Genomic DNA, 13,505 nt, shown 5'->3' with positions numbered 1-13,505 from the left:
TAATCATAAAGGAGAAGATGAATATAAACTCACAAGTAACCTCTGCCGTTCTGCATCTGTATTTCTTATAATTCTTGGAGAATTACACTGTTTGAAACTTTCTTTTAAACTCAAATTATAATATATCATGGAATATTTTTTGCGTGATTGGCATCTTTTCGCCATCTGAGGGTATGATTATTGATATTGAAATGATGTATTACACAAAACAAGTAATAGGAAAATCTGACACTGCTTGAGCACTTCCTATGTGCGAGTTATATGCTAACTCCTGTTACGTGTGTTAACTCAGGTTATTCCTCAAAACAACCCTAGGAGGTAGGCCTCGTCATTATCCCCATTTTATATGCAGGAAACTGAGACACAAAGACTTTTAATAACTCGTAAAAGTGAAGGAGCCAGAAGTCAGAGCCAGGGGTTCTGGCTCCAGGGTTGGAAGCAAGACTGGTCATAGCATCACGTTGGAAGATTTGCCTCCCACTGCCAGGAAATCGGCTTAGATGTGGAAGGTCTGAGCTTATCGTCTCCTCATACACAAGTTAACATGGACCTTGCACAAAGTTGGTGCACGATAAATATTTATTGAATGAGCCCCAGGAGGTTATGAAGAAAGGATAGGCATGTACCAAGTTAAGATGATACAGGATGACATTCGAGACAGCTTTTTGAACTGAACATACGGTGTACATTTGTTGAACACCCATTTTTATTTTGGATGAAATGACAAATTCCAACCTATGAGACTTCTTGATGTCTGCTTGTTCTAGTTCTTAGTCTGTGCGTGGATGCTTTCCCAAGAGGCGTCAGAACTTTCTCAGGGGTGAGCTGGAGCAGGGATGGGGGTTTGTGATGAGGGAGCTCTGCTGGAAGGCTCATTCAGCTAATGGCCGGGCATCTGATAAGTTACACTTCACCTTGCTGACTATTTCATCTGACAAGATAGAGAACTTAATTTTTACAAAGAAGCAGAAAACGGCTAATGAAAATGATCTTCCTTTCTCAGCATTTGTAACAGCCAAGAAAAGAAGTCCTTGTATGTAGTGCAAAACACCCAGATGTTGTCCTTGGCACACCCCCACCCCGCACACCCCCCCAAGCCCCGCCCATCTCTCAATCCTCCTCCAGAGCCACTGAGAACAACAGGGTACATCCAGTTCTAGCTCCACTTCTTAGATATGTACCTGCTCATAGGGGTCCATTTTTCTGATGTGCATAAAGGCCATGAAAGACCAACTGGGGCCTTGCCCACAGCAGTCAGGTGGCCAGTCCTGGCTGACTTCCTTCTCAACGTCCCCCACCCTGCCCCGGCTGTCTTGCCCTCTCCATCCCCACCCTGCTGCCTTGGGTGTCATTACTTAGCATATGGGAGGCAGCAGGCTTTCCTGCCTCTGGTCTTATCCTTCTCTAATCCAACCATCCCACCAATACCATGGAATGAAAATCACAATTATGTCACTTCCCCTCTTAAAACCCTTCATCCTCAAAGTAAAATCCGTGGAAGTTGGGCATACAAGGCCCATAATAAGGCTCCTACTCACTTTCCCACTCTCAGCTCCCACTCTGCCCCCAACTTCTTGCTGTTGTCAATTACATCTCTATGCTTTGCTCCCGATGTCCCAACTCTCTGGAATGCCCTTCCCATTAGTCTTCACACCCTTTGTTATCCAGACAGCTCCATGCATTCCCAGATAAAATACCACCTCCTCCTGAAAGCATTCTTGAGTTTTTCTCCTTCGCACTGAATTCAGTGCTTCTCTCCTTTACATGCTTTCATCAGAATGTGCACACTGTGCTGTTGTGGTGATAGGCCTTCTGACCATCCCATTCATTTCACCGTGGGATCAATAGATGAGAGACTCTACTTTTTTTCTTTTTTCTTTTTTTTGAAACAAGATCTCTCTCTGCTGCCCAAGGCTGGAGTACAGTGGTGCAATTATAGCTCACTGCAGCCTCAACCTCCTAGGTTAAAGCAATTCTCCTGCCTTAGCCGCCCAAGTAGCTGGGACCACAGGTGTGTGACATCATGCCCAGCTAATTAAAAAAAAAAAATTGTAGTGAAGGGGTCTCACTATGTTGCCCAAGCTGGTCTCCACATCCTAGGTGATTCAAGGGATCCTCCTGCCTCAAACTCACACAGTGCTGGGATTATAGTTGTGAGCCACCATGCCTGGCCTCTATGTTACACATCTCTGTAAACCCTTAGCAGTGTGCAGAACTGACTTTACAAAGACAGGTACAAAATATGGAAGGAGTAGCACAAACTCAAGGGTGTATTCCACAGAATTGAAGGGACCCATAAAAATGAGTCAAGGGAGGCCAGAGTCTAAATGAGACTCAAGAGACATGGTAAAGACAAGCAGAATTCTTTCCAGTTGCATCCTGAGCTAGGAGAGTCAGTAGAAGGAAGTATACCACTTGGAGAAGATGAAGCAAGATTTCATTTTGGTTTTTTTTTTTTGAAGACAGGGTCTCACTCTGTTGCCCAGGCTACCATGCAGTGGCACAAGCTCAGCTCACTGCAGCCTTGACCTCCTGAGCTCAAGCTATCCTCTCACCTCAGCCTCCTGAGTAACTGGGATTACAGGCATTTGCCACCACGCCAAGCTAAGTTTTGTATTTTTTGCGGAGTCGGGGTTTTGCCATGTTGCCCAGGCTGGTCTTGAACCCCCGAGCTCAAGTGATCTGCCCGCCTCAGCCTCCCAAATGCTGGGATTACAAGTGTGAGCCACCGCGCCTGGCAGAGATGAGGCAATGTTAATAAACAATTACAATAAGGCTGAGATTCTGCTAACAGAATCCAATTTTACTTTGCTATTCTCCATCAAAGAGAGTGGTCTTCAAATCGGGAAAAGAGAAAAGAATTATTTGCTACCAGAATAGCGGACATGTAGCACACAACCATCTAAGGCTCAGCCCTGATCACACATTGGAATCACCTGAGGAGCTTAAAAATCCCAGGCCACAGAGCAGACCAATTAAATCAGAACCTCTAAGAGTGGGAGCCAGTCATCAATAGTTTTCAAATCTCATGTGATTCCAATGTTCAACCAAAGTTGTGATTTCTAATTTTAAAAATGGAGCTCTTTTGCACAGCTATCTGAGGCCGTGACCTGGTACAATAGGAGGACAGCAGGCAGTCAGGAAGCCAGCACACTGCCTTGAACCCATTTGGCTTACTGGTGGGAGATGGCAAGTTGCTTCTCTCCGGGTCTGTTTCCTCAGCTGTGAAGTAAGGGTTTAGGCAATGAGATGGCTTCAAAACATTTCAAGTTCATTCCAGAAGGCAGCAGGCTCCCTGAGATGTGAGAGGCGCTTCACTGCTCTAGTCCTGTTGGCTGAAGGCGATGCTAGAAAGGTAGGTCCCCTGCCAGAGCTGCACCAATAGGGGTCTGGGTTCCACGCAGACCCACTAGCACTGGGGGTGTGTGTGTGTTTAACTTTCATTAATTTAATGAGCATGCACTCATCATGTTATTTATATTGCATTTCTTGAATTGTTATAGGGGCTGTGCATTCTTCCACATAATGAGTTGAGCATTTTGTATTTTTCCTTGGCTGTAAATATTAACTAGTTCATTTCCTTTGATTCCTTCCTAAGTGGGTTTTTGGTAACTACTACTCTGCTTTTCAAATCATGTTCTCTAATATGTGTGATGGTTAATTTTATGGGTCAACTTGGTTAGACCATGGTACTGTTCTGGTCAAACATCAGTCTAAATGTTACTGTGACGATATTTTTAAAAGAGGTGATTAACAGTTAGATCAGCGGACTTTAAGTAAAGCAGATTACCCTCCATCATGTGGGGAGCCCCCATCCAGTCAGCTGCGGGCCTTCAGAGAAAAGACTAAGGTTTCTCGAAGAAGAAGGAATTTGCTTCCAGACTGCCTTCCTACTCAAGACAGCAACACGCCAGCTTCTGCCAGAACTTCCAGCCTGCTAGTCTGCCCTGCAGATCTCACACTTGGCAGTCCCCACAAATGTGTGATCCAGACAGAGAAAGGCATAAGGATGTGGATGTGGACAGCCTATTGGTTCTCTTCCTCTGGAGATCCCTGACGGATAGGGTGTGAACACTCCTTGACCTCTGAGGCCTGCACATCTGAGGGAGACCTGAGCTGTTGCCTGCAGCCAAAGGGCCACGAGGGCTGTCTGGGGTGGGGGTACCAACCCAGCTTTAACCTGTCAGCTTCTGTCCGGTCTCAGGGTATTTGATCAAGCTGTCTTGCCACCATTACTGATTTCTGTTCCCACCAACTTGGGCCCCTAACACACAGACAGCCCTGGCCTGCTACTGCCTTGCCACAGAGTAAAAAGAACACATCAAGAATATGTTTGTCTAACTGCTTCTTAGATAAGATCTCAGCCTATAGTCCAAGTTGCGGACTTAAATAAAAAATCTCAGCCTAGATCATCCCTTTTTTCCCCTTGTACATATGTCTGAATTCCTATGCCTGGGAATACCATATGCCTTCTCACTTGAAGATGCCAGGTTACTTTATTTATTTATTTATTTTTAATTTAAAGCTCTGAATTTTGTCCACCTATTTGCTTTATTAGAATTATCAGATTGTATTATTCCCATTTCTTATAGAACGTACTACTTTCTAACTTGTTGATATCTATTTGACCCTAATGCCAACATTTTAGACTCTTGTTAATGCCTTTAGAGTGAAATCCCCATAGCCAATTAAATGTCTCAGTGCTTAAAAACAGAAACAAAACAAACAAAAACGAGTGTTTGTCAAGGGGACAGCCTGCAATGCATTTCAGAATGTGAAACTGTGGATGGAACATCTCTACCTCGCTTCACCTCCCGCCCTCTCGCCTGGGGAGTGGAGCAGAGACCAGGCCTTCAACAGAGGTTAGTCAAGACTCACGAGGTCTTCTCAATGCTATCACCGCAATCCCAAGAGCCACCACTGCTTGTTTGAGGTTAGATTTATTTGATGAGGCAGCTGACGGTATTGGAAGGAGTGCAGACTTGGCATCAGTCAGACTTCAGTGTGAATCCCAGGGGAGCCACAAACTAGCTGTTAACCTTGGGCAGTGATACCTCTGATCTTTCTGTGTCTCAGTTTCCTATAAAATGGGGGGAATAATACTAACTTTACTGGCGTGCTGTAAGAATTAAGCAAGAAAATGTTAATTTGAACCACAGGAAATGGCTGACATTCAACTGTTTGTGATGTACAAAAACATTTTTACTTGGTTCAACCTGAGTTTTATGTCCATCAATATAACTTTCTTTCGTTTTCTGATGGCGGGAGGAGAGCACCAGAGTAGAAATGTGGGGTCTGTGGGGCTCTGCGGGTATGTTATGTGACTATGGCACAAGTTTGTGTACCTTTTTGAGCCTTGCTTTTTTCATCTTTAAAGTGAGGGGGTTTCTAAGGTCCTTGAAGGTCTGACATTCTGCAGAATATTTTTTTTTTTTTTTTTTTTTTTGGAGATAGGTCTTACTCTGTCACCCAGGCTGGAATGCAGTGTCGCAATCTCAGCTCACAGAAGCCTCGACTTCCCAGGTTCAAGTGATCCTCCCACGTCAGCCTCCCGAGTAGCTAGGACCACAGGTGTGTGCCACCACACCTGGGTACTTTTGCTTGTTTTTGTAGAAATGGGGCCTCACTATGTTCCCTAGGCTGGTCTCGAACTCCTGGGATCAAGCAATCCTCCTCACTTGGCCTCCCAAAGTGCTGGGATTACAGGTGTGAGCCATCATGCCCAGCCTTCTGCAAAATTTTTGATTTTTGTATTCACAAAAACGGTCTGACTAAGGTCTGTCTCCCCCACTAGACTGTCAGCACCTCGAGGGGAGGAGCAGGTCTTTTCTGCTTTCCATTGCCTCCCAAGCCATGGGCACAGTGCCTGGAGTATAGTTCCCTCAATACATATTTGTTGAATGAATGAATGAAGTACAGGAAATAGCAAGGGTCAGGATTCACTCATTTATTCATGCCCAACATTTCATGAACATTCACCATTGTTCTTGATTGTGGGGAAACAAGGATAAATGCGCCCTCAAGGGGCTCACAGTCTAGAAGCAGAGACAAATGAGATAAAAAAGGCAATGCTGAGTGATTAGTCCTTAGACAGAAGAGTGGTGGAGAGCTGCAGAAGCTCAGAAGTAAGCCACCTAATTGAGACTTGAGAGGCAGGGGGTGAGGGAGGGCCACGGAAGGCTTCTCAGAGGAGGTGACACCTCTGCTAAATATTGGAGGGAGAAAAAACGGGTCAGAGAAATAAGAAAGAGAATGGCGTTGTGAGCATGGGAGCAGAAGGTGCAGAGGCCTTAGGAGACTGCAAGGAGGAGGGGCAGGTCGTAATCAGCAGGGAGACAAGGACCAGGCAGCACAAAGTGGGGACTCAAAAGTTCAAGCAAACTTTCTGGGGAGCAGAGGGACAAGACTAAGAGAATGCTACTAGCTTCAGAGAAAATCAAATTTTAAGGCGTTTAGGGCAATCAGTCGCTAATCCCACAGCTTTCTCTTTGTCACGCATGACAGGGATTTGACAGCAACACCTCATGCCACATTGTTGCCACCCCTGGCCTGTCTTCATCCTTTGAAACCTCCAAAGTCCCTCCTACCCTAAAGCTCTCCTGTCTTCCTCTTTCACCTTCATCCCGTCTCAGTCTTTCAGTTCACACCAAGTTTCTTGTAAATACTGTCTATATTCACTCCATTTTCTCTTCTCCTCTCCTCAACCCACTGACATCTGTCTCTTTGTGGGATGACCATTAATGACATGTAGCTACCATATCTAGGGCTCACTTCTCAGTCCTCTAACTAGTTGATTTTGACCTTGCAGTGATCTGACCACTCCCTCCTTCTTAAAACCCTTGACACCTCGCCAGAACCCCTTCCTAGTCAGAAAGCCTCTGATGGCACAGTCTGCATCTCATTGAGTGATTGGTGAAGAGCTCACTGCCCAATGTAGTGCCTGCCCTGTAATAAGCACTTGATAACTGTGGAAAAAATGTGCCTCTTAACATCTGCAACACCTCTGTGTTCCAGTTCTATACCCATTTCTCTGGTCACTCATTTCCAGTTTCCGTCATTGAGTCCCCTTCCTTTATCTTCTCCTCAAATGCTGCTCTTCCCCAAGGTCTGTCCTTGATCCGGTCCTTATTTCATGCCACATGCTATCTCTGGCCACCTCATCCATTGCCACCTATGGGGACTCCCTTTAAATCTAATTCTCCAAGCCCAGTTTCCTTCTTGAGCTGCAGACTTATATCCCTTCCTGCTGACTGGACAGCTTTCTCTTGGTATCTTGCAAGCACATCTAGGTCCATATGTTCATACCAAACTCACCACCTTCATCCCCAAACCTACTCCTCCGCCTGCTCTCCTTCCTAGCACCACCATCTACTCAGTCGTACAATCCAAACACCTGCTGAACATTCACCCTAAACTTCTCTCTTACCCTGAAGCCAATCAGATTCTGACCATTCTAGCTCCTTGAAATCTCTCATATTCATTCCTCCCCCATCCCCATCCTGTTCATTGCACTATGAATGAGCTTTGCACCAGCTCTTACCTGGCCTCAGACTCTGGTCATAGACTCTGGATTACTTTCTCTGTTTCCCCTCTAGCCCCCTTCCTGGTGTTCCATCATGCTGCTGAGCAAGGAAGCATCGTCTCTCCGAAATGGAAATCTGCTGAGACCACTCAGCTCCTCTTTACCTTCAGAATAAATGTGAATTCTTTAGCACGACAAAGAATGCATGATAATGTACTTCCAGCTTCTGGTAGGATCAGTTTGCCCTCCCACAGCCTGAGCTGGCATTGTCCAGGGGCCTGTAGTGTAGGCAGCTTATGTTTCCATTCTTCCAGGGAAGAGAGGAAGAGAGGACAGACAGTAAGTTTTGGGTTTTGTTTTGTTTTGTTTTGTTTCTGAGACAGAGTCAGATGGGCCCAGGCTGGAGTGCAGTAGCATGATCACGGCTCACTGCAGCCTTGACATCCCAGTCTCAAGCCATTCTCCCACTTCAGCTTCTTGAGTAGCTGGGACTACAGGCACATCTCACCATGCCCAGCTACTTTTTTTGTACTTTTTATAGAAACTGGGTCTCACTTTGTTCCCCAGGCTGGTCTTGAACTTCTGGGCTCAAGTTATCCTCATGTCTCAGTCTTCCAAAGTGCTGGGATTACAGGCATGAGCCACCATGCCCGGCCTGAGACAGTAAGTTTTGATTTATTCTAGAAACATCGCCCAGTGCCCTGGCATTCTGATCTTGATTCTGCATGATTGGTGAAGATGGGTCCTGTCTGGATGTGCCTCCCATGGAGATTCTGGGAAAACATGAATTATTTGCTGGGGTGGAGACTATAGTGAGGTAGGTAAGGCGCATAGGGAATAAAATGTTAAGAGCCAGTCACTCTCTGGGGCATATAAGCACCTCCTTCAGTTTTGCACCCTAGGCACCTCACTAGACTCACCTTCTGGTGTGCCCATGTTTACCTAAGCTATTTTATTAGCATGACCATGTGAAGAAGCCTGGATACAAATTACCAGCAGCTTATGGATTTAGAGTCTGGATGAAATTCAGTAAGCCCTTTAAAAGTTTAGGCTACATAAAAATGAAGTTTAACCTGACTGGTGGGGTATAAGTTGGGTCCACCTAATATTCTGGAAAGAAATTTGCCCACATGTATCTGGAGCTTTCAATGTTTTTGTTCCATTTGATCCATACCACTTCAAGGAGTCTATCCTAATTAAATAATTATGTATGTGAACAACTCTTCTTATATACAAAGACGTACAAACAGATTATTTGTAATAACAAAGAGGAAGCAACCAAATGTCTGTAAATAGAGACAAACACTTAAATGGTAGCACACTGTGTATTAATTTACATATTTGCATTATTATGCAGCCAATCAAATGATAATTCTATTGACTTTTAAAATAAGTAAACATGCAGACAATATTATATTAAATACAATAAGGTTATAAAACTATATGTATAGCATAATTCCAAACTACTTAGTATTCAGTATATGCTTACCAAAAAAGACAAGAAAAAAATACACAAAAATGTTAACAAGGTTACTTCTGGGTTTGGAGATTACGGGCAATTCTTGGATGTTTTAAATTTTTTTTTCTCCTTTTTTTGGTAAATTTAAATAATAGTTATATGTGTCTTTCATAACTAAAGAAATGAAAGTTTTTAAAAGTAAAATTACAAAGAAATTTTATTTCACTCTCTAAGATCAGTAACAAGACTCACTCTCACCACTTCTATTCAACCATAGTACCAGAAGTCCTTGCCAAAGCAGTTAGACAAGAGAAAGAAAGAAAAGGCATAGAAATAGGAAAGAAAGAAGTGAAATTGTTGCTGTCTGCTGATGACATGATCTTATACATAGAAAACCCTAAAGACTTCACCAAGAAAACTGTCAGAACTAATGAACAAATACAAGAAAGTTGCAGATTCAATTCAACATGCAAAAATCAGAAGTGTTTCTATACACTAGCAACAAACTATCTAAAAAAAGAAATTTAAAAAATCCAATATACAGTGGTTACAAAAAAAAAGACTAATAAACTTAACTGAGGAAGTGAAAAATTTGTACAATGAAAACTGTAAAACACCAGTGAAAGAAATTAAAGGAGACACAAATAAATGGAAAAGTATGTTCATGGGTTGAAAGAATTGATATTGTTAAAATGTCCATACTCCCAAAGTGATCTGCAGATTCAATGCAATCCCTGTCAAAACTCCAAGTCATTTTTCATAAACATAAAAAAAACCCTGAAATTCATATGGTACCACAAAAGATCCCAAATAGCCAAAATGATCTTGAGCAAAAAAAACAAAGCTAGAGGCATCACACTACCTGATTTCAAGCTCTATTACAAAGCTATAGTAATTAAAACATCATGGAACTGGAATATAGACGAACACATTAACCAGTGAAACAGAAGAGAGAGCCTAATAATAAACCCATACATTTACAATCAATTGATTTTCAACAAAGGTCCTAAAAACACACAATGGAAAAAAAAAGTCTCTCCAATAAATATGTTGAGAAAACTGGATAACCGCACGCAGAAGAATGAAATCGGACCTTCTATCTCACACCATATACAAGAATCAACTCAAAATGGATTAAAGACTTAAGTGTAAGACCTGAAACTGTAAAACTGATAGAGGAAAACATAGGAGAAAAGTTACACAATATTGGTCTAGGGAGTGACTTTTTTGCATTTGACTCCAAAAGCTTGGGCAACAAAAGCAAATAGACAAATGAGATTACATCAAACTAAAAAGTTTCTGCACAGCAGAATAAATAACTAATGCGGTGAAGAGACAATCTGTAGATTGGAAGAAAATATTTGTAAGGCATACACATCTGATAAGGGGTTCATATCTAAAATATAGAAGAAAAACAACTCAGTAGCAAGAAAACGAGTAACCTGATTAAAAATGGGCAAAGGACTTGAATAGACATTTTTCAAAACAAGGCATACAAGTGGCCAACAGATATATGAAAAAATGCTCAACATCATTAGTCATTAGGGAAATGCAAATCTGAACCACAATAAGATATCATCGCACACCAGTCAGAATAGCTATTATCAAAAAGATGGCCAGGCATGGTGGCTCATGCCTGTAATCCTGGCACTTTTGGAGGCCAAGGTGGGAGAATCACTTGAAGCCAGGAGCTTGAGACCAGCCTGGGCAACATAGTGAGAACCTGTCTATAGAAAAAAATTTTTTAAATTAGCCAGGTATTCATAAATTAATGAAACCATTATAATCCAGCCTAGGTAACAGGGCAAGACCCTGTCTCTAAAACAAACAAAAAACAAAACAAACTTAAAAATATGAACAATAACGAGAATTGGCGAAGATGTGGAGAAAAGAAAACCCTTGTAACACCGTTGGTGGAAATGTAAATTAGCACAGCCTTTATGGAAAACTAGACGGAGGTTCCTCTAAAAACTAAAAACAGAATTACCATATGATCCAGCAATCCCATGTCCAGGTACATATCCAAAGCACTTAAAATCAGTTTGTTGAAGAGATATCTGCACTCTCATTTTCATTTCAACATTATTCACAATAGCCAAGTTATAGAAACAACCTAAGTGTCCATCAATGGATGAATGGATAAAGAGAATGTGGTATACAATGCAATACTATTCAACCTTAGAAAAAGAAATTCTGTCATTTGCAACAGCATGGATAAACCTGGAGGACATTAGGCTTAATGAAATAAGCCAAGCATCAAAGACAAATACCGTATAATCTCATTTGTATGTGAAATCTAAAACAATAGAAATCATATTAACAGAGAGCAGAATGATGGTTACCAGAGGCTGGGAGATTGAGGGTATGAGATGTTGGCCAAGAGGTAGTTTCAGTTAGGCAGGAGGAATAGTTTTTTGAGACATATTGCACAGCAGGGTGACCATAGTTAAAAATAGTGTATTGTATATTGCAGAAGTGCTGAGTAAATTTCAAATGTTCTCACCACAAAAAAATAGTAAGTATTTGTGGTAATGGATACATTAATTAAACTTAATCATTCCACATTGCATGTATATATCCTTACATCATTTTGTATGTACCCCATTAATATATACAATCATAATTTGTCAATTAAAATATAAATGTTTAAAATAAATTATTTAAAAGAAAGTCTATTTCACTCTCTTAGACTTCTTAATCACCGATATTTGTGAATAGGTTGCCACTCTAACTCTGACTTGGGGAAAGTTTTTGATGAAGACCAACAGAGTTTGTTGTTGTTGTGGCTTTTAATCCCTATAAGCACATTTGGATCAAATAATCTCTATGGCTGTACCACTCCACAAGTTCCAGTGTTTGCCCAAGCACCTTCTGACTCTGATGGTAATAGGGCACAGTGGCCTCCCTTAGTATCCCAGGGCTCACCATGACCACTGGATATTTCAGCTCCTAGTTTTGCAATGTTGTTAAGAACAGTTTGAAACAATGCTGTGAGCTACAGCTGGCTGTCTGGGAGCCCATGTGAGGAGGGCTCCCTCCAGCCCCAGAGGGAAGACACTGAGGCGCTAGACACACAGCCCTCCTCCTAACCCCAAACTCCCAAAAGCTAGATTTCTTTTCATATTCACTGATCTCTCAGACTCTATTTATATTTACACTCAAAGAAAGGTGAAGTTCAATTTGAAGTTAAGGCTAATAAAGGACCAAGAATCAACAATGCCCTACTGTCTCCACTTCCTCATCAGTACAAAGACAGCACTGGATTAGGTTGTCTCCAAGTCTCCTGTATTATTGACTGATGCAGGGCAAGCAGGTGTGCATCCCAGATTAGACATTGCCAGTGCTGCCATCAGAATGGCCCAGGCGAGGCTGAGTGCTAAGGGGCTGGTGGGGAACCTGGTTTCCTGTCTTAAGTTCCCTCTGCAAGTGCTGGCAGACAGGGCAGCATGCACTTTTGGTGTTGACCACAGGCAAGCATTTGCCTGCAGGCACCTCCGTCCATGGCCCTCCCAGTTTACAGGTAGTGGACCATCTAATAATGATCCTTCTAGTCATACAGCTTGGAGAAAGCTGCTTTCTTTTAAAATATTAAAAAGTGATTCACAAATCTAACAGAAATAATTACAGCAGAATCATTCTCATGAAATATAGGTCCCATTGGTAATTTGAAAATTCACAGATTTGTTCTAACCCTAGGACACAGACAGCAAATAATTGCCCTTGATTTTTTTTTTTAATGTGCATATATTCTATTTTCCAGAACCTACCTTTCACCTAGGACAATTCATAAGGAATTTTAAAATATGCACTGATAAAATAATCTAATCTAGCATCATTTAAAAAGAAAACGTAATTCTAACCTTCTAAAAGCAGGGCAGCAGGAGAACAAAGGGAAAGGGAAGAAAAAGGCATCTACACAAAACACCATATGCTGGAAATGATGCTCAGTTTCTAGAACAATACTGTAAGCTCACTTTGCGCACCCTCTTTTCCTAAATCCTCTATCCGTAAATGTCCACTCACCTGCCTTTCTTAGACATCTCGTGGACTTCTCTTCCAGGCCAGTGCACTCTGCTTTCAGTGGCCAAAACCCATCCCCACCACAAAAGAAAGATGCCAAATTTCATATTTGGGACAGTCAACATGGGTTTCCAAATTCAAACAGCTCTCTCCAGAAACAGCAAAAAGGAAAATGTTGTTCTTTTTCTCTCTTTAAGACATTATTGGTCTGTTCATTATTAGAAGGATGTTTACTCATGCAAAAAAAATCAACCCACAGGATGCAATCTGCAGAGCAGGAGAAAGCAATTTCCACTAAACCTATAAATCCTCCTACGTCAGATGTCAGGGATTTTCTGAACTGAGGTTGAATTCCTGTGTCCCAGTGGAACAATTATTTTGGCCAGTCTAAATTAGTTCATCATCAAATGTGGTAAAAATGTTGGTGAAAGTCTTACTTTCTGGTGCATTGAATAAAAGGAAAGTAAAAATGGACCAAAGCAGTTTCCAAAAGGAATAAGGCCA

The 13,505-nt window shown here is 42.1% G+C and overlaps 1 protein-coding gene across 1 annotated transcript in view; it reads right to left on the bottom strand.

Moving 5' to 3' along the window:
• Window positions 1-13,126, bottom strand: part of GABRR1 (gamma-aminobutyric acid type A receptor subunit rho1) — a 39,536-nt gene extending 26,410 nt beyond the window's left edge. Inside the window, exon 1 of the mRNA XM_077999677.1 lies at window positions 13,005-13,126. Within this exon, the coding sequence (XP_077855803.1) occupies window positions 13,005-13,126 (122 nt within the window). The remainder of the gene's footprint in view (window positions 1-13,004) is intronic.
• Window positions 13,127-13,505: the final 379 nt, after the last annotated feature.

Source organism: Macaca mulatta, chromosome 4 (assembly GCF_049350105.2).
Source record: "Macaca mulatta isolate MMU2019108-1 chromosome 4, T2T-MMU8v2.0, whole genome shotgun sequence".
NCBI lineage: Eukaryota > Metazoa > Chordata > Mammalia > Primates > Cercopithecidae > Macaca > Macaca mulatta.
Note: the sequence above shows the minus strand (reverse complement) of the source record. Positions and strands in the feature narration are given on the sequence as shown.